The sequence below is a fragment of the Gavialis gangeticus genome, unplaced genomic scaffold, assembly GCF_001723915.1.
Source record: "Gavialis gangeticus isolate Ggan-Ray unplaced genomic scaffold, GavGan_comp1, whole genome shotgun sequence".
NCBI classification, from domain to species: domain Eukaryota; kingdom Metazoa; phylum Chordata; order Crocodylia; family Gavialidae; genus Gavialis; species Gavialis gangeticus.
The window spans coordinates 255,793,786-255,819,870 of NW_017729032.1; the positions used below are offsets into that span (position 1 = coordinate 255,793,786).

The 26,085-nt window shown below is 40.2% G+C and overlaps 1 protein-coding gene across 5 annotated transcripts in view; it reads right to left on the reverse strand.

Moving 5' to 3' along the window:
• Positions 1-26,085, reverse strand: part of PHLDB2 (pleckstrin homology like domain family B member 2) — a 119,922-nt gene that overhangs the window by 73,260 nt on the left and 20,577 nt on the right. For all 5 annotated transcript variants that reach the window (XM_019525766.1, XM_019525767.1, XM_019525764.1 and 2 more), the window contains exons 3-6: positions 22,917-24,265; positions 13,351-13,734; positions 10,080-10,223; positions 9,090-9,227 (exon numbers count right to left, since the gene is read on the reverse strand). In XM_019525766.1, the coding sequence (XP_019381311.1) occupies positions 9,090-9,227; positions 10,080-10,223; positions 13,351-13,734; positions 22,917-24,265 (2,015 nt within the window). The remainder of the gene's footprint in view (positions 1-9,089; positions 9,228-10,079; positions 10,224-13,350; positions 13,735-22,916; positions 24,266-26,085) is intronic.

Consider the following 26,085-nt stretch of genomic DNA (forward strand, 5'->3'; position numbering starts at 1 on the left):
CTTACGGAGAGATGGTTAAGCCTCTAGTAGAGACCACTCAGAAAGGAGAACCTGAAGTGGTTCAATAGACCCCTGAGCTAGACCATGCTTTTCACCGAGTTAAACACCAGCTATCTCAAGCCCCTGCTCTAGGACTCCCCAACTACGAGAAACCATTTGTATTGTTTGTCCACGAGAGACAGGGAGTAGCTTCAGGAGTCCTAACCCAAAAACTGGGACCTCAGCTACGCCCAATCGCTTATTACTCTGCCACCTTAAATCCAGCGGCAAAAAGAGTAGTCAGCTGTCTGTGTGCCGTTGCAGCAGCAGCACTGCTTATTAAGTGATCAAAAGAGCTAGTCATAGAGTACCCCCTCAAAGTCAAGGTTCCTCATAAAGTTGAAGCCCTAATGACTAAAGAAAAGACTCAAGCCTTCTCTCACCAGCGTTTAGCCCGGTATGAAGTGACTCTGCTAGCTACTAAAAACATGCGCATCTCATGCTGTACTAGCCTCAACCCAGCCTTGCTTTTGCCTCATCCCGAAGATAGAGAGCCACATCACGACTGCTGCACCGTTGTTTGTATGATAAAAAAGCCCCGAGACGACCTCACTAATGTGCCCCTGAACAATCCTGACTTAGTCTTCTATGTGGATAGGTCCTCCTACATAGAAGCTGGAGTTGGTCGGACTGGGTATGCAGTCATCACTAACTTCAGCATCGTTAAAGCAAAGCCCTTATCTCCCCAGCTGAGTGCACAAGCAGCTGAACTGATTGCTTTAACTTGTGCATGTGAACTAGCAACCAGGATGACTTTAAACGTATACACTAACAGTCAGTATGCGTTTAAAATTTGCCACTCCACCAGGCAATTACAAAAACAGCAAAGTTTCATTACTTCTTCCGGAGCAAATATTGCAAATTCCACTCAAGTTTCTGAGCTCCTGGAAGCCATCCAGAAACCCAAACAGATAGCCGTAATACATGTCGCCGCACACACCAGCGAGAGCACGCCTGAGGCTAAAGAAAATGAGTGGGCGAATGCGGCTGCCAAAGCTGCTGCTCAGCAACCCCTAAGTCTCAACGCCCTTGCTCCTGTATGAGAGACACCCAGAGCCTTGAAAGGATATAAGCAAGCGTGCAAAAGAAAAGAAGAAAACTGGAAACGTCTCTATGGGGCTTATTCAAAAGATGAACTGTGGTACACTAGCGATGACTGCCCCATCTTGCCTAAAACTTTACAGCGGCCCCTGTGCCAAATAGTCCATAGGCAAGATCATTATGGGGCAACTGCCATAGCTGAAACCATTCTCCGTTCAACTCTAGCCCAGAGAGAAAAGCCGCACCTGGGGGCTGACCCTGAGCATATCAACCATTTGAGAGACTGCAAATAGACTTCATCGAACTTCCCTGGTGCCGAGGATACAGATATGCCTTAGTACTGCAAAATCAGCTCACCCATTAGATAGAAGCGTTTCCTGCCACCCATGCCTCTCATCAGCAAGTCACTCATGCACTTCTAAAAGACATTATTCTGCAGTTTAGCATACCTCAAGTCATTGACTCAGATCAAGGAGGTCACTTCACCTCCCAGGTCTTACAAACAATTTATACATGGTTAGAAAATCGCTAGGCAGCTTCACACCCCTTATCACCCTCAGTCATCTGGAGGGGTGAAAAGAACAAATCAAACTCTAAAAACCCTTCTAAACAAAGTGTGTTCGAAAACTCAGCTTAAGTAGCCCGAGGCATTGCCCCTTGCACTGTTCGCTACGTGAAACGCGCCTAGAGCTGATGTTAAGATATCTCCCTATGAGCTTTTGTTTGGTCATCCACCCCCCATTACCCGTAGTTTCCTTCTTCCAGCTACAGGATTGCTAGCGAGAAATAAAAATTTAACCCATTATGTAATTTCTTTGCAGAAGCAGCTTACTTCTTTACAGCGCTGTGCTGCCGTTCAGCAACCTGTACCCTTTGATTGCGAGATACACCCCTTCAGTCCTGGTGACTACGTGCGAGTCCATGTTCTGCGACGGAAAAGTTGCCTGGAGCCAACGTGAGAAAGACCATACCAAGTCCTACTAACCACCCACTCTGCAATCAAGATCGCTAAAAGGAATTCGTGGATCCATCACACACACATGAAACCTATAGTGTTTACCCCAACAGAACCTCATCGTGTACCCCCCCTTCGGCTGCGAAAATCCAACAGTCAATGGACAATATGTGCCTTGCAAGTACTGTCATAAGTACATTTGTGTTAGTAGTCTGTCTCCCCACGTTAATCAAGCGCCCCTGCAGTCTCACCCAGTTCGCAGGAGTCTATCCTGGCACCCAATTAAGGTATACTAACACCAAACAAGTTCAAGACAAAGTTAATCAAGTCCCGCCTAAAGGGGCTTCTGCTGTCATGTACAGGTCCAATGCTTCCCCAGGTCAATATAAGCTGTATGGGTATTACACTAATAGCGATAAAATTTGGTGTGCAAAAACCCCACCACAGAGGCAAGTCAAGCTTACATCCAAAGTAAAACTATTAACCCTAAGGAACAATCATTCTATTTCAAAAGTAGAATAGAGACCTCAGTTTGACAAGTGTCGTCCCCTCAATTACTGTCAATCCTCACCAAAATGTAGAATAGCCTCATAACGCTCTTGTGAAAATGACCAATTCCTACACGAATAACTTAAACTTCTCAAACTGCTGGGTGTGTACTCAACTACCCAAGCATCCCAGCGTAGGTATTCCTCTCATCGGTCTTAGCCTTAGTTCATTTAATTATTCTTCTATTAGCAAAAGCACCCATAATAACAGTAAATGATACTATGAATACTGGTTCCTTAATGAAGTAATCCTCCCTGAAGATTCTGTGCGCTATTACAAGCCATGTCTTAGTAGTTTTGCTGTGTTTGTAAGAAATGCCACAGCAGGTGCTTGTAATATAACAATAACCTTAGACTCATCCTCTCTCGGATAGCAAAGTAATGGACCTGTACATGTGGAGCATTATTAGCTTTGTGGAAAAATTGCATTTAAGCATTTGCCACCCACCTGGTGTGGCACATGTACCTTGAGCGTAGTGATCCCAGACATAACACTTCACCCAAACACATCGCTTCAAGGATGACACCAAAACCGCCCACATCGGTTCCAACGAGGAGCAGGCCTCAACCCTCTTGTTGAGCGACCTACCTCGTTCCATTCATTTGCCCGATAGAGTTCATACCTTGGCTAGGTGTTTCTGAACTTAAAAAGGCTCTTGTAAACCTTTCAGCCTCACTAAAAGTATTAGCTAATAACACCGCAGATGCCTTAACCCGACTGCAAACTAAAGTAACTCAAATTTCTCATATTACTTTGCAAAATTGCCTAGCGTTAGACCTACTTCTTGCTAATCAAAGAGGGGTATGTACTTTAGTCAATAATACCTGCTGCACCTATGTAAATAAATCAGAAAAGATATTAGACAATATTCATAAAATCCAGAACATGGCTAGTCAATTCCATGCCATAACCACAGATAACACCTCTTGGAGTATACAAGATGCATGGGCTCTCCTAACATCCTGGCTCCCCGGATTACAATGCACTCACAAACTCATTGTTATTATTGTTGCTCTTGAATGTTTTTTGATTTTAACCTGTTATTGTATTCAATGTATTGAAACCCTACCTTCTGTATTATCCACATGTTGTAAATGTACTATGCATAACATAGAAGAATGTGTTGAAATGTCTAAAGCTGAAATATTAAAGTGCCAAAAGCGTTTAGATACCAAACATAGTAGAAAGTGATCCTGGCCTTTGAAGGCCAGGATCAAAGGGGGGTATTGTAGAAATTTATTAACAAGATCATAAATAATAGTGTAGCAGTTAACTTCTACAGCAGACTCAGCCTCCAAGGACACGCTGATAAGACTCTGCAATGACCGAATCCTATTCACTTTGAAGTCTAAAGTAAGTTTCCTCCCTATTAGTTACCATTTCAAAACAAACATGTAGCCAAAAACCAGTTTTAAAACAATTAAGAATTTTCTCACACTGACCTAATATCTCGTTTTCTTATGCAGTAGAAAATTCCCACCTGCGCGCGTATCTTGTCTGTAAACTATAAATCGCCTCTAACAGTTTTATTTGGGTCCTCTGAGTTTGCTCAGGGTGCCCAGCATGCTGAATAAATTTTAAAATTGACAGCGACTCTGTGTCTTTAGGAATAGCTCTGCAAGGGGTCACGAACCCCTCAACACTGCTGCAGGTCTCTCCACCAGCCTGGGCCCTGCCTCAATCCTCGCAGTGAGCCTGGGCTCACCCTGTCTCTGGTCTCACCCACCAGGGATGTTGGGGCTGAGGTTTCCAGGCACCCCTACTCGCCTTTCACCAGGGAGGTAACTGGCCTGGCATTTCTGGGGAGCTACCCTGCCGCAGGTAGCTTCACCAGGCCACCCTTCCCTGGCAGAGTGCAGTTTCACATCATGCCCAGGACCATGGGGTCTCATCATCCTCCCCCAAAGCCCCAGCCCTTACCTCCAAGATGTTCCAGGCAGCAGCTCAGCCAGATATTGCCTCCTTGGCTGGTAGCAGCAGACTGCTGCCCTGCAGTTCAGGAACCCAGCCCTTACATATTCCAGCCGGGCCCTGTTCCCCAATCAGGCAACTCTGCCTGATTACCACCACAGGCAGCTGTGGGCTACCTGGCTGCCGCTCGGTTCCCTGACAGTAACAGAGCACAGGGTGCTCTGTTACACCAACATATATAATTTAATTGTTGGAATAATGGATTGGCATACTGTCATTTCTTCCATTGTTTAATTTCTGTAACCTGCATAGTAAGGGTTTGTCCATTGGGCCAAACATTTGTCCCGTACAGGATATTCTGGTTTGTAACTGGAAACTACTTTACACAAGTATCAAGAAACAACATTAAATATACTACAGGATATTTACCCTCTGCCAATTTTTCCTGATTTCTGTATGGAATTTGCTCTTGACAATAGACAGGAAACACTGTAATTGATAAGACACTTTGGTTCCAGAGTATACAGTTCAGCCAGACACAAGGCAAGGGTCCCACAGGAGAAGGAAGAGAGCTCCTTATTCATAAGTTAAGCTTTCAGTCTTTCAAGGCCATTTATTTTGAAGCGGAAGAGCCTTTCCTTCCACATATTCTACTAATCTGTGCCAGTGTCCATCAGCACCATTGTCTTATCTGTTTATTCATTATATTAATGTTTTTCTTATAATTCTGATCCCCATGTTTTCAGAATGCTTTCAGTCAGATATCTCAGACCTAAGTCACTGAGTTTCAGCACCATAGATGCCCAACTGCATAAAAAGATTGATGAAGCAGGTTATGAAAATGACATTACTTTTACATCTAGATAATAGAAAGGCTATTTTCTAGCACAGGTGAAGACCTAAGGGTGACCTAGCCAGTGGAAGAATTAGCTAATGAATCTGCTTTCTTGTGAAAATATCATTTCATCCCATTGAACAATGTGCTGTTATGTTCACGGCAATAATATGGCTTCTTTTTTTCAGAACTGTTCGACAGCAGAGTCTAAAACCGACTCCAAGATGCACCCATTGTGTCTCTATTTTGTTATGATTGTCTACATTCTGAAATAACAAAGCTACTTACTACTTCAATATTGAATAGCAAAGCCAACTCAGAGTGTTCAGAACAAAAAGAATCAGTCTGCCCTATCTACAATTTCTAAGACTTCCTTTAAAAAAAAAAAAGGACACTTTTAGCATAGTAAGATTTTTTTCTTTGCCCTCTAGCTTCTCAGTCTGTAAGGTGCACCACTTCCTGTTTCAAACTGTCTTCTGCCACTATGACGGCCAGCAAATACTTTTTAATGAAAGCTGAAATGATAAAGCAATCATTTCACTCCAGCATCAGGAGGTTCGAGAAAAGAAAACAGTATATATTGCAAGACTGGACATAAACAGTACAAGAGTTTACAAGACTGAATACATTATCAACAATTAATTCTGCTCCAAGTTCACAAGGCTGACCAAATTTATAAATAAAAGGTAATAAGAAATATGAAAACTTCCATTCTGGTGTATTTTCGATATGCAGATGGCATAATCATTATATTTCTATTTATGATCTCCCTTTTTAAGAATTTCACAAGTTTCTTGAACAGGTGCTTCCATAAGGATCAAATTAATTCATGCAGGGGGTTTCCTGTCAAAACACCTGCTCAAATAAATTCCAGAAGACACTCAAACATTTCCATCAGCATTTAAGGTAATGCCATCATTAACAGCACTATCATCCTCTCTCTTTCTCAGTGAATGATATTCACTATCCATGCAGATACCATTTCACATTAACTCTTTATCAGTACTTAGCCACGAGAAACAAAACAGACAGACAATGCTGTGGAGGAAATAACCAGATAAGGCTGAAATTTAACTGTCACAGGTAATCCAAAGTACTAGCATTTGCAAAAGCTGTGCCACAGAATCATTAGGACCTATCCCGAACATGTTATTTATTAGCAGCAAACTGAGACCTGATATTACAGGGAACATATATTCAGTACTCTCTCAGAGCAAGGTGCCACCTGGGAAATCACCAGCACCTCAGCAGGCATCCTAGCCCAGGATAGACAAAAATTTGTTTTTAACTCATGAGACAATCAGAGAGCTTTATCTTATGTGTAAATATTAAACACAATACAGAAAACTATTACTTACAGTTAGCTAAAGAATTAATTGGTCCAACCTATTTGTTAAATTTGCTTTGTTCTTTGGGAAATCCCAGCTATGACTTTATGATATTTATTTGGTAAAGTTAGTATTTGTTTTACATTTCAATTTTATTCAAACATTCCAGGCCCCAACCAAAAAACATATTTATATCCCCGCATTTTATTTAAAAAAAAAAAAAAAGAAAAAAAAAGAAAAAGAAAATAGAAAGAAACTTTTACTATTGGCACAGCTATGGGTATAAGATTTGGGAAACCATTCTGTTTTCCAGGGAAAGGGACACTGAGGACAAAACTACTTAAAATATTTTAATCAATATGCGAGACAGTGTGGCATTGTGAACAAGTATTGTAAATAAATTCACTCATCAAATAAAGATCATTTTTCTAATCTTCTATTTTCTGCTTTTCATTCAGCTGAAAAATTCAGATTTGCCAGTTTTGTTTTATGATCACCAAAACATGGTAACTTTTGATAAAACAGGAAATCATTTGATGCATTTGGGGGTCAAAAAGAAGCAAAATATCACTCCAGCAAACTGAATGCTTCCTAATAGAGTCACTTCAAAAGAGATGCAGTGTGCAGAGCCATAACTTCTACTGCCTGATTCAGACTGACCCCTGGACTACTAAAGAAAACAAACACAAAACTGATTAAACATTCAAGTTAAAATACAGCTATAGAATTTGTATAGAACTACTGAAAGCTGCAGGATCACTGGAATTTAAGGCAAGTGCAGATCTGAAATAGAAGGCAGGGATAGTTTTGCTGCTTGCAGATGTTCAACCCCCACCCCACCTCCCCCCAAAATGGCACTTTAAACTTGGTACACTCCTGCACCAAGCCCAGCACATGCCGAGAACAGGCATCGCATTAGTTGTACCTGGTTTGCCAGACGTCTGTATAGATCTGATGCTTCAGTGGGGCTTTTTTGGCGCTTCTAATAGCTGATTGACTCAGCTTAGGTGTTTTTTTCAAATCTATATAGATGCTGTGTAGCCAGGTCGAAGTAACCTGCTACTTCTTCAGGTAAAGGGCGTTTTTGTTGTTGTTGTTTTTTGTGGTTTGTTTTTTAATGTCTACAAGCAGCCAAGCTTAATTACACATGCATGTCACTTCTCAGAACAAGAAGGTCACAAGTACCTCCCTTACAGCCTTAGGGAACATTCAGGTTCAAAAAAGGGAAGACAGAAAGAGAGACCTCTGAGAAATGCTATAGTATAAATACAAGCCAGAGGCTTGACTTTGAATGAATGCTTAAGAGAGAGTAAAATGTACAGCTTATTTTAACCAGTAGAAAGGAGGGGGGCAGATGTAAAGGACTGCAAATATATTTCGCACAGCTAGAAAGGAAGAGGGAAGAACAACTAGTAAGTACAATTCCCCAAGAGACAGGTTTACACTGAGTTATATGAAATTAAAAAAGGAAACATTGTTGGCTGAACATCCAGAAAAACTTCCTGACAGTGAGATATAACAGGCTGTGGAATGTCCTCTCAAAAAAAGAACTGATTGACTGGAAAACATACTTGACCACATGTTAGAGGAAGCAATCTGCCTCTGCCATGATGGAGAAAAATTCACCTTATAACACTTTTTCCATTTCTGACGTAAAATTTTATTAAACAGTCCATTTTTATTGCAAGAGCAACTGCATATTAAAAAGTAATTAAAATTAACTATATCTGTGTGTGAACTAATGTATTAATTTGCCCTGGTGTCCAGAGAACTCAATGTAGAGTACCAACACTTCAGCACAGCAAGCTGAATGAATTTGCATGGTTGTATTAAATGTTCATTACTTGAACAGATGTCTTGCTTATCATTCCGCATAGTCCAAAAAGCCACGCTAAAATTCAACTAAAATAACATGGTCCTAATTTTTTTTGCTGAGAGAACCGTAAAACCTTCTTACTGGGGGTGGGGAGAAGGGGAATTAATGATAACTTATCCTAATGAAGAGTTCTAAAACAATACTTAAGACAAACCTTAGGCTAATTCAAATTAATACCCTTTACTAAGCAACAGATACTATAACTGCAATCAGATACTGTAGTCCAAGTCATATGTGAAAAAATGTGTGCTGAGCACAAACAGCCAGCATTTGTTATCTTTCATTATCCTTTAATGCCTCCCGAGTATCTCAAATACATTTCAGATGAGAAAGTAAAAAGATCTGATCACCTCATGTTGCTAGTCATAATCAAACACACCTTGGAAAACCAAGAGCATTTCAAGAATAAAGTTTGTAAAATGATTATCTTCTTCCAATTATAAGTGAAGCCACCCACATGGAGCAAGAACATCTCTACCCATATTAAAAATGTAAATACACTTTAACACCAAGGAAAACAGAGTACAAATTAGCAAAGATCGTTACTGTGTTTACCTTTGTCTTTTCGCCAATAACATTTCTTTCCAGCTCAGCTATCTTCCTGTTTAGATGATCCAATATTTCCTTCTCTTTCAGAAGTTCTGTTGTTTCAGATTTCTGTTCCCCATCCAAAAGGGCACATTCCATATCCAGCTACGAACACAAAACATTTCTCAGAAGCAGTCCAGCTTAAAAAGAAATCTTGAGAAACGATATTTGAGATGATTCAAAGTGTGGTTATTCAGTGTATAGATGCATTTAAAAAAAAGCAACGCTGACAGCATAAGAGCATGGTAAAAGGAGATCACAAATATGTATAAGGAATTTCAACATAAATACTCCAAAAACAAGTTCAAACCAACTTTACTTTGTACGTTAATTTTTTTCATTCATTTTTATTTTCTACTTCCTCTTTTCTCTGCTTCTTTCTGCAACATATTGTACCTACGGTCTGCAGTCTTTGCACTCACCAGTCTTAAAACAGCTGCTTCTTTCCTGTTGTTGATAATTAGAGGCAACATAACCTAAAGACCTATCCAGCTTAGTTTGCAAGTGTGAGATTCCAGAAATCAAGAGAGCTTCACAATCTTGTCAGCATGGGGACAAGGACTTTTAAAGGGAAGTTACCTCACTTCCTTACTCTTTCACAGGCTACATAAGACACCAATGTAATGCTCCCAAATGATATAAGGTACTCAGATGAATCCAGAAACCATTCAATAATTAGGACTAAAGTAATTTCAATTAGGAGTCTAGTAGTCAGAGTTTGTAAAGGTTGACACAATCATGGGAGCCATTCTTCTGCAAATAAAAAAGCCCCTGATTCCCCATAATGCAGAAATACAAATTAACATGATATTGCACTAAATTTTGTCCACAAGACAGTAGTAGTAAAAGATATAAACAAAAATATGCATGCATCACAAATCCCATGCACATTTAGCAAGCAGGACATTTAAAATAAAAACATGTGAAAAGAAACAGGAGATTCTTATCCATTCATACCTCTCTTGAAGATTCATCCATCTGGTCATTTAAATCTTTGATCTTCTGTTCAAGTTCCTCCAAATTATTTAATACTGCTATGCGCTCCTCCTCCAGCTGACCAAGCTCGTGCCCTCTTTGTTCACTGCTTGGGCATTCTGATGTCTGCAATTAGCCATTGTAAGGTGTTTAGTAGCACAATTCTAACACAGCACATGTTTTTCCTCCCTCTCACATTGTGTTGAGCAAATTTGTACACATTGAATCATTAAGAGTTCTGCTTTTATATGTACCATATTTTACATGAACACAAGATGAGGTTTTTCACCCCAGTCAACAAGGGGGAAGAAAAAAGCCTTATCTTAGATCCGAGTACTAGCCCAGAGCAGGTGGCAGCTCAGCCCCAGCTTCAGCCCAGGGGCCAAAAACTAGAGCTAAGCCACTGCCTGCCCCAGGCTAAGGTGGCTCATGTACTATGGGAGGGAGTTCATGGTGGGGGGAATACAGAGGAGACCTTGCAGTGGGGGTGGGTGCATAAGGAGAAACCTGCAGTGTATGGCTTAGGAGAAGAGCAGTGGGGGGACTCAGCAAGGTCCCCCCACTGCCTGTCCCCCTGCTACCACATACAGCTTCAGCTCCAGCCTGGCCCTGACCGGGTGAGCCCTGGAGCTGCCACCACTGCTTCTCCCCGATTGGGCTGGGACAGGGTTGGGGCCACTGCCACTTACTGCTATGGTACTGAAGTCAGACCAGAGCTGCAGCAGAAGATAAGTAGAAGGGGTGGTCTGGGAGGGACAAGTAACAAGGGTTCAGGGACAGGGGGGCAAGAGATGGAGTAGTATGTCAAGGGTGAGCAAGCACTGGGTGTAGGGGGGCAGACACCAGCTACAGGTATCATGGGGGGAGGCAAAGGCATGGGGGAGCAAGGGACAGGGGTCTGGCTCCTCATCCCCACTGCTGCCTTGTCTGCCACAGCAGCGGGGGGATGAATTTAAGACAGCCATCCAATTATTCGATTCAACATATGGAAAATGTTAACAAATGCTCTTCTTGTTAGTTATAACCTTCACAGATAAAACCAAGATAATTTATCATGAGGATGTAAAAAGTCAAATTTCTTTTTGCTGAAGTAAAGCAAATACGGAAAGGTAAATTTATTTTAAAGTATACGTTGAGGCTACATAAACAGAAACCTATAATGTGCACTACAACATAATTAACCAATTATCAAGGTTTTTAAAGATAGAAACATAATCAATTACCATGTTTTTGCCTCATTTATCTACTGGATAATTATGAGAGATCTTGGAAAAAACAACTTTTGCAGCCTTTTTTTGCCCAGGAAATCCTAGTGTAGAAGCAGCCCCTGGTTTTAAATTACTTTTGCATATTATCCTGTTTTCAAAACAAGGATTGACTAAGGCAACAGAGTCAAATTACATTTATAAGGTCATTCATTCATTGTCTCCAGTTGGAATTAGAACCATGTTCTGGCCCTCAGTCATTGGCTTTTAACTGCTAGATCATATGGCCTCCTTCAAAATAAGTAAGGTTCAGTTGCTCACTTACTATTCTGAGAGAAAGTGCTTTTAGCAGCAGAAATCTGACTTCGATATTTTAAAACAATGAGCTATATTTTGTTAATATTCAGATGCCTGTTGCTGCTGTTCTCTGGGGTTAGCAGGGCACCCTTTACAATGAATGAATGGTATTCCTTAATCCCTAGTGCTAGTAATCCTAGCAGGAAAGCTTCTTTTTGTCCGGTATCCTGTTTGGATCATGCTGACATAACATCTTCAATTTCACTTCCCGGCAACGATTAAATATAGGATCTCCCGCTTATGGAAGGAAAGCAACACTCACAAGCATTAAAAAAGTTGCAAGATGACAAAAACTTTCACACAAAATGATTAAACGTAACTGTCAAATAAAAAAGGGAAGAATCAATATGCCAGGGTACAGCTAGAGGAAGTATGTTTCTGGTTAAAATACCTGGAAGCTACAAACTGAAACCTATCATTAAACCAACCAGTGTGAGAAAACTACTGTGAAATTATGATTAAAATGACTGATTAATTCTGTCTTGACATCTTGTGTTATGGGTACCCCTAAAGGGTTAGTGTTAATGGATTAGCTGTTGAGATAACAAAATGATTACTTGATATTGCAATTGGTAATTTATTATTATTTCTGCAATAATCTGGGCACAATCTATTGTAACTGTGTCCGGCCAAAACCACTCTGAAAGGTTCATTGTACAACTACAGTAAAGCCTTTCTTTACTGTAGTTTCTTTGTCCTGGCTATCTGCAGCACAAAAACAAACAGTATACCTACAACAAAGCAAGATCCCAACTATAAAAAGATGGAGGAGGGGAAAATTGTCAGGTCAAATTTTGTCCAAATCTCATAAATGAAAACTTTAGGAAACTTCCAATAGAACACTGTCCTTATAGTTCTAAACTACAAAAATATACCAGAAATTAGACTTTCACTTTTCTACTTAAAAGACATTTCAGAAAAGGTAAAACAAATAAATAGTAAGAAACATGTTAGATTTTTAAAGTTTTCATCATTGGTAAGACCACACAATATTTTTTTAAAAGAACTCTTTCAACTAACAAGAATGCCTATGAAACAAATAGGGAATATTTTAAATTAACTTCTTAAAGCGAAGAGCTGCTAACTGAAAAAAAATCCTTAGCCTGGTTTCTGCTGCATGTGAATAGGCAATTCACCACAACAGGCTCCACAGGAAGCAGCAAGTTGATCTGAAGGGCAGCTGCGTCCAGAAAAAGGAAAGGGAAGGGGGATTGTACAGTCAGCTGAGGGAATTCCTCTCCACCCACTTTACAACTATTCTTGAGATCTGGCTGGTTAGCAGGAGGAAGCCTTAGGAAAGGGGAGGAGAAAATGTCAGTTCTTTGCCTCCTCGCCTGGTCACAGGCTCAAATGCCTGAAATGGTGTGGTGCAACATTTAATTTTCCTTAATTAATTTTCCTCATGAAAACCAAACCAGCCTGTAATGTCTGATATGCTGCTTATTTAAATACTTTGAAATTGTCATTTTAGCATATATCCCTCCCCTCAGAAATATAAAGCCACCCTAGAGTTGTTCATCACTTTTAAAAATATGATTAAAAGATACACTTTTCAGAGGAAACAGGTCATCACAGTTTTAATACATCCTGGACCGCCTCAAATGCACTTTGCTATTATGACTCATATATTTAAGCTATTTTCATTGTGATTCAACTAACTGTACCGAGTTTGTACTTCTGAACAGCATTACCTTTGGTGTGATGCTTAGGTAAGAAGACTCACTGGAATCCTTCAAAAAAGCAGAAGAAACTAAAGGTGGAGTTTTCATATTTTCACCAGTATGTTCATCACCTCTCATACCTCTAGAGGAGAGGAGGGAGCCAGCACTTCGACTGACATTACTCAACTCTGAGAAATCAGAATCGCTTGTTGACAATTTCAAGTGGTTTCTAAATCTCATTTCTGGATTAATTTGAGAATCTTCAAATACAGAATCTTCATCTGACAGCTGAAGTTTTTCAAGTTCTTTGTTAATTTTCTGAACATCAGCAACAGTGGCAGCAGCAGCAGGGTCACTATCAGGTTTGGAGTATTCTGCACACAAACTGAGGATAGTCTCCAGTCGTTGTCGCTCCTTGTTATTCAAAAAAAAAAAAAAAAAAAAAAAAAAAAAAGAAAAAGAAAAAAGAGGGAGGAGTAGTAAGTTTCACAGCAAATTTTAACCAAAGGAAAGATCAACACTATTCAGGTGCAGTATTTTTTTAAATGTACAATCAAGTTACCTTTGTACTTCTAACAGTGATAGTGTAGCATAAAAATTAAAGTTTGTAAGTCAAGTTAAAACTGGAAAATAATTTCTGTATAAATGAGTTCTATGTAAAAGTATAACTGAACCAAATGCAAGCTCTAAAAGAGAAGATAGGTTCTACATGTCTGAAAAAGATAAACCCAACATCTGAATTTCAAGATTCTACCTACATCATAATGGATGATTAGTATTTATTTTCTATTGTATCCCACACATATATGGCCCTGTCCCACAGAAGTTATGCTACAAAACTTATGTCACCCCTTCTTGTACTTTAAACTATGCCTCAGCAATCATTACATTATTTTTCATATTTTACTTTAACTAATTTATACATTAGTTCCAATTTTTAAGATTTCTGATTCCATTAAATTTTTCATCCTTCCCCTATATCACAATTTTCAGTATTATTCTCCATCTTCGGACACCCAACTTTCATGCTTAAGAAGTTTGAAAGGAAAATAAAGTCCTTCTGGTTTTATTGTGCCCAGAACGCAGAATGGGCATTTCTCTTTTCACTAGTTAACTCCTTGGTTATATAATCTCATGAGAAAGTCATTCCATTTTCTAAACTTAATCTTAGTAACTGTGACAGAATTTAAGCTGTCATCCACCATGCAATTATAACCATGTTTTCTGCAGCTCTGTTTTAAAAAATTACTAAGCAGTAAAACTAGTGTTGTTCTGTTGCGCACAATTTCTAGTAAGTCCTTGTTTAGATTAATTCATAATGCTTAACAGATAGTAGTTTAGCTTAAGTTTATTTTCATTTTGTTAAAAAGAAAAAAATAACAAAAAATTGCTTACCATAAGCCTAATTGAAGATATTTGTAAAAAAAAAAAAAAGTGCTTCACTGTAAAAAAAATTCAGGCTTTGTATTAATGATAACACAGGCCAAAGAGTTTCTCTAAATTATTTAATCTTATCATTTCTCTTGGAATAATTTTTGACCATCAGTCATCAGATTAAAAAGCAAAAAAACAACCTCCGCTCAGCCTCCCTCCTGTGAGAACCACAACTGGTTTATTCAGTTTCCACACACTACCTGGCAGCAAACTTGAATTCAGAATTTCCAAGACAGCTAATCACTTTATCTCTGCCTGGCTAGAGACTGTGACAATTGGTAACAAGAAGAAAGTAAAAGTATCAGACTATTCCAGTTTCTCTGATACAAGCCTTTTTAAAGTAAAATAAAACTTATTGTGAATTAACAAGTTCCTCACTTTTAGCAGGATTTAACAAAGAATTATAAGATTGAAAAGAGCCTCAGTTATGAGACAATATATGTACTTATTAAAGCACAGATCTAAGTTTTTCTGTCTCAAGGCATAAACCAACTATTACATGACAAAGGTTAGGCAGAAATTTCCTCCTTGGGAAATGTATTTCCAGTTGATCACTGTGACTTATCTTGGATGTTCCTGTAGTTCCTCTACTATTGGCCACTGTCAGAGCAAAACTATTGACCTAACTGGACAAGTTGCTAGATACAGAACAGAAATTCTTAGCTGATTCAGCAGACTGCTTTTAACCCCCAACCAATGGCATTATCCCAACCCTCTAAAGCCTTGTTTCCCTCCATATAGTCACTCCCAAACTTTCTCATTCCTAAAGCATTTTCCTCTCCTTATAAACGTGTACCATCTGGATATGCAACCCAATTCCTTATAGTACAACACAAGTGCTGCTCCCGAACTCCACTATTTATATGTTTCCTGCTGTTGCAACAGCACCACTCATCCAGCTCTCTGATACTATCATTGTGACAGTAAAAGATGGAAAACACAGTATTGGAATGGAGTGTCCCACCCCTTCAACGACAGGCGTTATTCCTCATTTTCACACCCACATCTACATTCCCGTCAATTAAGGACATACGAGATTTTAAACTGAGACTATACATTGTCTTATCTTCAACAGGCTAAAATATGAAAATCCCTTAAAGCAAGCTCCATTATGGAAAAAGGTAGGAGGAAGATTTATTTTTCTTTTTTTTTTTTTATTGTCCTAGCAAAGCAGAAAGCCCTCTCTACTTTTCTTCCACATTAGTGGAAGAAAAACCTGGCTCACTTCAGGAAGTTCCTGATGAATCTCAGTTTCTCAGAGCACACATTACAGAAATGCCTATGTCTATCACTTCTATTTCAATACGTATTAAGAAGTTTATGCATGGAAAGCTCTCTGTTGCTATTTTGTATACTCTATCCTCATCATTCATGGCAGCCAGTTCCATCACACCTGTATTCAAGAGTTCCAACCATAATTTTTTAAGTGAATAACCAAGAAAATATCCCAGCAACTAAAAATACAAAAACAACTGCATGTACATGAAATACCATCACACTGCAAACTACAAAGAATACAGCATGCTTATTTTCTGGTTAAATAGAAACTATGGCATTATTATTGTTGTTGTTATCATTACTTAGATTTATATGTAAAACTGTACTATCTAATGGGTGCATTAAGCTGAGAATGAAAACTTTTAAGGATTTTTCACTGTATTTCTTCCCTGAAGGCCCCTCTGCTGTTTTTAACAATACAGCCATCTGCAGTGAAAAAGGATAGATAGTACTAGTATGAATAACATACCAGCACATCTACCACTGCTGGCTAGGGGGTACCTACATCAGAGACACTGACAGTTAGAAATTGAACATATACTCAGCTTTGCCACAAAGGCCATGCGTAGATGAAATGAGGGGTATGTGCGCACAACACTTTAAAGCTGGCTAAATGCTTTTGCACTGCTTTAATGGTGTCAGTGTTTGCATGAGTTGGTGGCATATTGCGCATTAATTACAGCCGCTATAGCAAATCAGTGGCATAATGCGCCTTAAATGACTTGGGGCACAACAAACTAAAACTCCTCTGACGAGTTTTAGTTTGCTGCCCCTACAGCCGCGGAGTGAATCACCAGGCTCCGTGCAGCTCAGGGTCTCTGCAGGAAGCCCTGCAGGCAGCCTGGCAGCAGTCCGGGAAGGCTGGCTTTGCCCAAGAAAAGTGGTGAGCCTGGTCCCTGCCCCTCCTTCCCCCCCTCCCCGCAGCCTGCCTGCCTCCTTGAGCTGTGCAGGGGTCTAGTGCTTCCCTTCGCGCCTGCAGTGCCCCCTGGGACTGCCCAAGCCGGATGCCTTCAAGAGGGTGCCACCTTGGGGGGGATGCCGCTGCCATGGAGTGAAGCACCAGCCCCACCCACAGCCCAGGGACCACTCCGCCCACTGGTAGCTGGACCTCCTTTCCCTGTCCCCGGAGAGGCAGGTAAGTCAGTGGATTATGTGCACAACATGGGGGTTTAAAGGGCCCTAAATTGAAGCGGTGTTTTAAAAACCTGCCACTTCAATTTAGGGTCCCCGTTTTGTCTACATATGCCCCTACTCACTGCATGGTCCCTTTTTCTGATATTTAAAAACAAGGATTCAGGTTTTCAAGACATGGCGTGGTGGTGGATTCTGATTTCACGTATGGTATATAAATGCAAGTTAAGTCCATTAAAATGAATTTTTATTCTAGTCCGCACTTTTCCTTTTAATTAGTTACAAGACTGAGCATTGAGCTATGTATATTCCATTAAAATGTTAATTATCTTAGAAAGAAAATAAAGATAACAAGTGGCTGGTATTTAGGCCTTGTGGAAAATACATAAAACCAAAGACCTTGCCGAACTGTCTTGCAAAAATAGGTCCCATATATTAAGAAGTTACCAAGACATTGAGGATAATTACATCCTGTATATCTAAAGTACCTAGTGCTTTCAATCTGATGTGTCATTTGTTCCTTTACTAAATTAAGTTGTTGTTAAACAGCTGTTCTGTATTAACACAAAGATGGCCAAATATTCATGGCATGCTAAATGACCTTTATTTGGCCTTCCCTACCTTGCAGGAGTGTTGGTAAATCCTAAATTAACAACGTTTTTAAATAATAGCATCTGAACCTAAGATTATAAGAACTATAAAAAGGTTAAGCACAATAAAAATTTCAATCATGTGTTAGACATTTTTAAACTGTGCATGAGGCCTAGACATATATCTTTAATTAATTTTAATGTTTAAATGATTTCACTTTAATTAAAGTGAAAGATAGTTGGGATAATCAGCTCTGTTTTGAAAATCCCAACCTATATTTATTGAACGTTAATCTATGTGGCCGCATCACATATAATGAGGGAACCACTTAACTTGCAGTTTCACAGTTTTTGCAGAAAACGCAAAATCTGGGATTGTCCACAAAATCCGTGAAATCAACAGCAAAAAAAAACCTTATCAAACAAAAATGCTGGTTCTCCAGTGGGAGCCAGCGGTCCTCGCTGGGAAGGGAAGGCGTCGGCTGGTGGTGCTGCATGAATGGCAGGAGACAAGATGGCAACTGCCCCCTCATCCCTCCTCCCTGCACCAGAGCCTCTCCACCAATCAGCGCCAACAGGCAGGTCCATACAAAGGGCATCCAGCAGTCAAGCTGGAACCCAGCTTTCTTCCCACTAATCAGTGCCAAGGGGTAAGATGGCCACCAGATGACTACAGACAGAGATGACCCAAGCAGGGTGTGGGGCCTGGGGCAAATCAGCCTGTGCAGGGCCCCTCCCCCTGCGCCCTGGATGCAAAGAAGCCAATGATGGGTTTGGTGACGAGGGAGGTGGGGTACCAAGCAGCAGGACACAAAGGCGGCAGCAACACTGAGTCGCTGTGGCCGCTCTGCTCAGCTCTGCAGGGCCCCCCAAAGCACGGGACCCAGGGTGGTTTCCCCAATTCACCACCCCTAAGGAGGGCCCTGACTGCGGAACTAGAACTTTATGCTTAATCGACCCATGAAAATTGGTAAGTCTCCTCACAATTTAGGTAGACCCCTACATATAATCTTTCTTGGTTCATACTAATTCTCCATTTTTTCCACAGTTATGGAATAAACATAGATGAAATAAAAGCTCACTTAACTAGGGAGAAATAGGTTCCTTTAAACATGTTCCTTCCAACTGAATTTTCATATTGCTTGTAAATTTATTGCTCATTTAAATTAAAATCTCTCATGAGTAAATTCCTGGCCTTTAGAAACTGTGAGACCTATAAACATATGTTCTACAGATCCATATCTAAAGCTAGGTGATGGACATTATCTAATTCTAAATCGTATTTCTTTAATATGTAGCACCATCTAGAGGCAAAATATTATACTGTCTGGAAATCAACACTAGATGATCAAGACAGCTGCTATTTCAGGCCCCTAGCAGACATTACACACAAGACATGATTCACTGTTTAATCATGTCTTAAACAGTAATCCCACCACATATTCAAGCGATTAATGATGCGATAAAACAAGGAATAAGCTACACAGTGATTAAACAAAATATTTCTAATATTTGTATAATAACGTTGTAGCTGGTTCCCATCATGTCTTAATTGCATATGTAGCTGCTCCCAGCCTTGGGATTGGAACCCTTCAAGACTGAGGTTGGAGTAACAGCCAGCTGGTCAGAGCTCCCAACTTCAGGGGCACACTAGAGCTATGGCTGGGAGTGCCAGTCATCTGATCAGCTCCCTTCAAGGCTCCTAAGGCTCCCTTCAAGGCTCGCGTGCTCTCTAAGGCTCCCAATCAGCTGGACCCCCATCTTGCTACTTGCTAGTAAAGGATATTACTTTTAAATACGTCCATATGCTTTCATCTTTGATAGGGTACAAAATTACTAAATGGTGCATTATTCAAATCTGCAAGTATTCAGAACAAACTGAAACAAAAGCACTTCTTCATCTGAAGGGGAAGGCAGGGGAGAAGGGGAATTTGTTCTGTGCGTATGTGTGTGCAGACAGCTATCTATCTATATGTTTTGCTCCGGACTATGAGAGCAGACTAATTACTTTCATGACTAGGCCGGGTAAAGGCTGTATTGTCAGTGTTCCCAGAGGCCTGTACAATTACAAGTAAACAAAAATGAATTCCACAAGTTTCTAATAAAACAATATGAACATTATTCATTTAAAAGTTTCTGTAAGAAAATAAAAATGGCAAAAGGAAGACATTGTGGTGGACAATGGCCCTTTAAAGATTTCCTATGGCTTATCCACACTACAATCCAGTAGCATTGACTACAGGTGGCATACACATACCCAAGCAAGTTTTAAACTAAACGTAGTTTGGATACTAATAACATGATGGTTATGGCTGCCCTGGCTTTGGGCAAGGACCTTAGGGCAAGGCTGCTGCAGCTCCATTACTATCGGTATTCTATGAAAATGACAAGAAGGATGGATAGATATGGGTAGATATACCTGATGTCTATCACAGTGGATACTGTTTCTAATAAATTTCTGCAATCAATCCCTGAATCTCTCTAACTATAGTTTGTCCAGCTCACTTCAACACAGTATTAAAAGGTTAAATACTTGGACAGAAGCTAACTGCCCTACACAAATCATTCACCTCCCAACCTTTCAACCCAGATTTTTACTCAGCACTTTGAACCCAGCAATATAGGTTTCTAGTTATCTCTCTTCTTCACAAGCAAGATATACATGAAAACTTGGGAATCCTGCATTAAACTGGAAAAATACTTTTTTTGTGAACTCAAGTTCTGAATGGCAAATGGAGCTCTGGGTGCTCAGTCCTTCTGAAAAAAAAAATTCAGCCCCAAATGTAATCCAGTATACATAAAAATACAAAATGGAACATTTTAACATTTTAAAAACATAGTCTTCCTCCCAGGACCCTACTAACCAATTATCTTGGATCTTCAAACTCTCAAATCATTGAAAAATGGACTGTTCTGATTCCCAACCTTTTAACTAGATGACTTTAAAAAGTAAAGTTTAGCAGGATGCTCAGCAGGAGATTACATCAGGGAGAAGGAAATTCCTTTGTGTTTAAGCTATATAATGTATAGACTATACCATTTTCAAATGTTTCAGCATGTTAAGAAAGCATTAGGATAATTCCTGTCATAGGGTCAAGACTTTAAGAAAGTGTGAAACCAAGAGAAACAAAAGCTGAACTAAAGGAAAGGTTTTTTCACTTCATCTAAAAAAAATTTGAACATTTATTTACCATTACTTACTGTAAAAGCATACTCCCAATGCCCAAATATCTTTAAAAATCTTTAGAAACTTACAATTTTGGATTTAGGGTATCACACTTCATGCAAATAACTTGGAAATATTTGTAGTTATCAATATAATAGATTTTACCTTTTAGAATGGAAAATATTCAGTAGCTCAGAGGCAATGGTAAAATAGTTGTATATCTTAACTTGGTACAAATCCCAAGATTGAGTGGAGGAAAATCTATACGATTTGAGGCACAGAATTGCACAGATATGAATCCTCAAGCAGAATTCAACATAACATTAGTAATGACCCCTGACTATGCAGTATTGTTTCTTGGGGTCACTGACATTAACATATTTAAGGATTAGTCAGCCACCATTCTTTTCTCAAATTTCCACATGCACTTTGCTCTAGAAGCAACTAGCACACTAGACCGTTGCAGAACCTAACAAATTCCATGGCAGGTTGTAGGGTCTTTCTAAACACGAAAATCATATCCACATAGCACAATTATTTAAATCGAGTTTACATCATCCTTTAAATCAAGAATCAATTTTAATATGTCATCACAAGTTATTTGAGGATGGAGTGGGGGTGTTATGGTCTTAGGAAAGATTCCAAATATACAACTCTTTTTCTCTCTTTGGGCGCGCCTATACAAGACAGCTAATTACTGTGCAGTAAGCGTTACCATCTACATATGCAGACGCTTATTGAGCAGTTATTCGCTCTAATCATAAGTAAATTTCCTGCCTGTAAATACAAGCAGCAAATTTACTCTTGATTACTTACTGCACTGTACAGCATGTGTAGATGGCTGTAGACAGCACATTTGCTCCTGGTCAGCTGGGCAGCAATGAGTGGGAGACTGCTCCCTGTCCCCGGGAGCTGCCTACTGCTGAGGCAAGCTCCACCAGTGGAGGCCAGGTGAGGAGCTCTCAGTCCCTGCTTCCCAATCACAATTGGGGAGTAGCAGCTGGGAGATTCTTAGCTCCAAGCCCTGGCCCTACAGTTGTGGAGCTTGGGCTAGGAGATAAGAACCTCCAAGCCTGGGCCCCGTGATTGTGGAGCAGGGTCTGGGATCTCCCTGCTGCTGGGATTGCGAAGCCCACCCCAGCAGCAGGCAGCTCCCAGGGGCAGGGAAGAATATCTCAGCCCCTGCCATGAGACAGCATTCTCCTGGCCCCGTGCTCCTTGCCAGCCCCTGGGATAGCACCAAGGGAGAGCATAGAGCTCTCCCTGGCTGCTGCAGGGGCGAGGGCTACAGGGAGCAGGAGCAGTCTGCTGCTAGGAACAGTAAATCTACTTCTGCATCCCAGTACATGTAGATGCATGCCCAGGACAGTTTTCTCTAGAGTACAGGCAGTCCTCAACTTACGACTGTTCGAGTTATGACAAATGTCACTTACAACCTTTGTAAACTATGACAGTGTTTCGAGGTTCTGACTGCGTTTCAACTTTATGACACCAGACACAGCTGCCTCCAGCTGGTAAACCTGTTGTAATGAGGCATGGGGGTGCAAATCAAAGCCCCTCCAGCAAGGGAGGGATGGGAGCTGTGGCTGGGATAGGGGCTTCCCAGTGGGTGGGATGGCTCCTGCTGCTGCATGCTGCCGGTCTGGAAGCCGCTTTAATTAAAGTGCCTCCTCCCTGCCCCAGAGCACATGTAAAGACATCCATAGGTATTTTGACAGAACCCACAGAGGGAACTTTCATAATTTTTAAGACTTTTTCCATTTGTTTTTCTAAATAACTGAATTACACTATCTGAGATGCCGAGGCAATGTACTAATAACCATTAAGTTTAGAGACTGACAGAGTTAACATGTCCCCAGGATATAAGGTCCTGCATTTAAATTTCAGAACACAGTAACATGTTTTGCATCTACTATGTACTCTTACTAGGTACATTTAGAAAGTCAGTTTTGGAAACATTAACCATTGGTAAAATCTAAATGAAAAAGTAAAATTACCAGTCGTTCCATCTCCTGTTCTCTAAGCCTCTCTTCCCTCTGTCTCCTGTGATAGTCCATTAGGTCTTCTCTTCCAGTCACTGAACTAATACTGTTCTTTCTCTCTCGTATGCAAGGGGGCAAAGAAGTTGGTGTTTGTCGGAAGCTTTCCAAATCCGTTTCATCAAACTCCATGGAACTAGTGGAAAGGTTTCTTCTGACAGAGAATGATCTGTCAATATCCACAGGGGAGAATGAGTTACTGGGGCTTGTCCCTGAGAGTCCAAGTCTATCAAAATCATCAGAAACATATGAAGAAGAAGATGCTAAAAGCATTTTCTTAGCTAGCCTAGGGCTTGAAGGAACACAAAGAGCTGAGCTAACATAGGAATTATTATCAGACGCTGAATTTATAAATGGTGAAACCCCTGAGCTGCAAGAAGAAAAATTAAGGTAATTATCAGCATCTAGTGCACTTTGAGGTAGATCTTTTTCTCCATGCTTTTTCCTCTTGGAGTTACCAAGAGAGTTTCTCAGTGGCAAACTTAATGGCATCAGCTGGCTTTCTGTCGATTTGTACAGTCTGGGCAGAGAACGACTATAAACTCCCATATGACTAAGAGACCCACCAGAATATTTCCTAGCTCTTGAACCCAAAGCTTCAGTCATCACCTCCTTGTGTTTCACTGGTCTTGGATGAAGATTTAGGCTGTCTTGAATATTCATCCTCCTGCCCTGCTTTGGGCTCGAGGGCACACTTGCTGCTCCTGAAGTGCTAACAGGTGAAAACATCATTTCACTCCCTGAGCTTCCATTCCACATTGTAAGAAGAGAGCCTGAGATTTTCTTCCCTTCCAGTGTTCCTGGGAAGTAGACGTTGTCATACGATTTATTTTTTTGACTATACTTGGAATACTGAAATTTGTCCACATGTCCAAAGGATTTCTCATTTTCTCTGTTGACATGAATGTCAAAGTCGCTCCTTCCTAGATTGTACCCACTGAGGGATGGAGAAGTACTTGAAATGGAACTCATGGGCTTTACAGAGACACTTTTTTCTGAAAAGTAAGGGCTGTCACAAGAGAACAGCTTACCTCCTGGAATTCTGGTAGCAGAATGCATATTTTTTACACTGGATGAAGGACTGGATTTAGTTGACACAGGTTGTGACAGGGTTAAATAGGAACCAACATAATCCCCATTTGTTTTAAATTTAAGACTTGATGAATATTTCTTTGGGCTGAGGTTATCCATAATATCTTGGAGATCGTTTTCAAGGGAATTTGCCACAGAACCTTTCCCTAAACTAGCATTTTGTAATTCCATCTGGTTTTGTATGTGGCTATATTCTGCCATGATCTTATTGGAATCTGTAAGAAGGAAGAAAAAAATAGTTTTCAGCAAATAAGTGATTAACACAATTCTGCAATCAATGTCGGAATGATTAGTAACAATAATTGCACAAGTTATCCATACTTTACAAAGGTGTTGGAGTCCTCTAACTCTGTTTTACAGGCTGGGAAACTGAAAGTGAGACATTTGGCATGGTTGCATATAACTGGTAAAGACCCTGGGTGCCCTGTGTGATGCCCTATCCACTTTAGAACACTCTCTCTCTCTCTTTTTGTTTCCCTAAAAAAAGGCTTATAAAAAGTATATAGCACAGAAGCAGGAACCAATAACTCCTGAGGGGTTGGAAGGTCCCAACCCTTCCATCTCTGTAACATTTATGCACATGGCTCCCAGCACTGTAGTGTCTATGCATCTCCCAATTGTTAATATACTACTGATCTTCACAACTCCCCAGTGGAAGCACAAAACTGCCATTATCCCCATTTTACAGAAGAGAAATTGAGGCATGGAGAAAATGATTAGTGATTTGATTAAGGTCATGCAAATTCTACAAAAGAGCAAAGAATCAAACAGGTTTCTCAAGTCCTGGACAGCTGCCCAATGCTGGACCATCCTTTCAATCTAATTATTGTAAGCCATGCACTATGGGCCCGATCCAAAGTTTGTTGTGTTTCCGTGTACTTCAGTTATTTTTGGGTATGAATATAAACAAATCTTCCTCAACCTTAGTTTCCTCCACTGCTAAGTAAAAATATCACCTGTTTCTCAATGGCATCAACTGTTTCAGTTTAGGTCCCTAATAACTGCAGAGTACTCAAAATATAAAAAGCTCTATATATGCCATAAATTATATTACATAAAATACAGTCTTAAAGACATACAGAAACATGAAGTGAGATACTTTGTCTTCATTAAGGGAGAATTAAATATTTGTGATAAACACAGCTGCTTAAAACTACAGACACCAAAACAGATCGTGACACATCCTTATTTTGTTGTTGTTTTTGTTGTTCAATTACATACCAAATTCTATCCCACCAGTTCCAAGTTTCTCTTGCTAGCAATGACATCTTTAATATCTAAAGCATAGAGGAATGCAAACTCCTACTCTCCTTCTGTCAGTGACAGCATCAATCGTTGCAGGAGAACTGCAGAACCATAAGGGGACTTGATTTTAGGCTTTGGCTGATATAAAAATATGTCTCAGTTACCCTTTAAAGCAGCACTTTGAAGAGTTAGGAGACTTAAGGCAAGCTGCATTTGAACTAAATGAAGCAACTGTTTTTTCAGTACTGAGGACCTATGGGTGTTTTTATATGTGCTCCGGAGGTAGGGGGTGTGCTTTAATTAGAGCAGCTCCAAGAACCACTCTAATTAAAGCGCCCACAGGGTCTCATGTATCAGCATCTCCACACTTCAAAACAGTGATGCGGGTACTTTAACTAAAGTTCGTTCAACAAGTTTTAGTTAAAGCACCCTGCCACCATTTTGAAGCGTGGGGACACTAATACACAAAACACAGAAGCTGGATGGAGCACATTAATTAGCACGCTCCAGCAGACTCGATTAATCAAGTCTGCTCTGACGCGCTATAATTACAGCATGTTTGGAGCAGCCTCCCAGCATGTCTACAGGCACCCTATAGTCCTGCATGAAGTCAATGGAAGTTGTAGAAAGCTGACAATAAGTCCCTACTTTGCTTCTACACTTGGTTCAGTCATAAACTTCATCTGTGACCTTCATCAAATAATATAAAAATATGCCTCAGTTTCTCTTTCCATAGTACAACCCAAATACTCCTTAGTATCTGAAGTATTTTGAGTTCTTCAAATTAAAT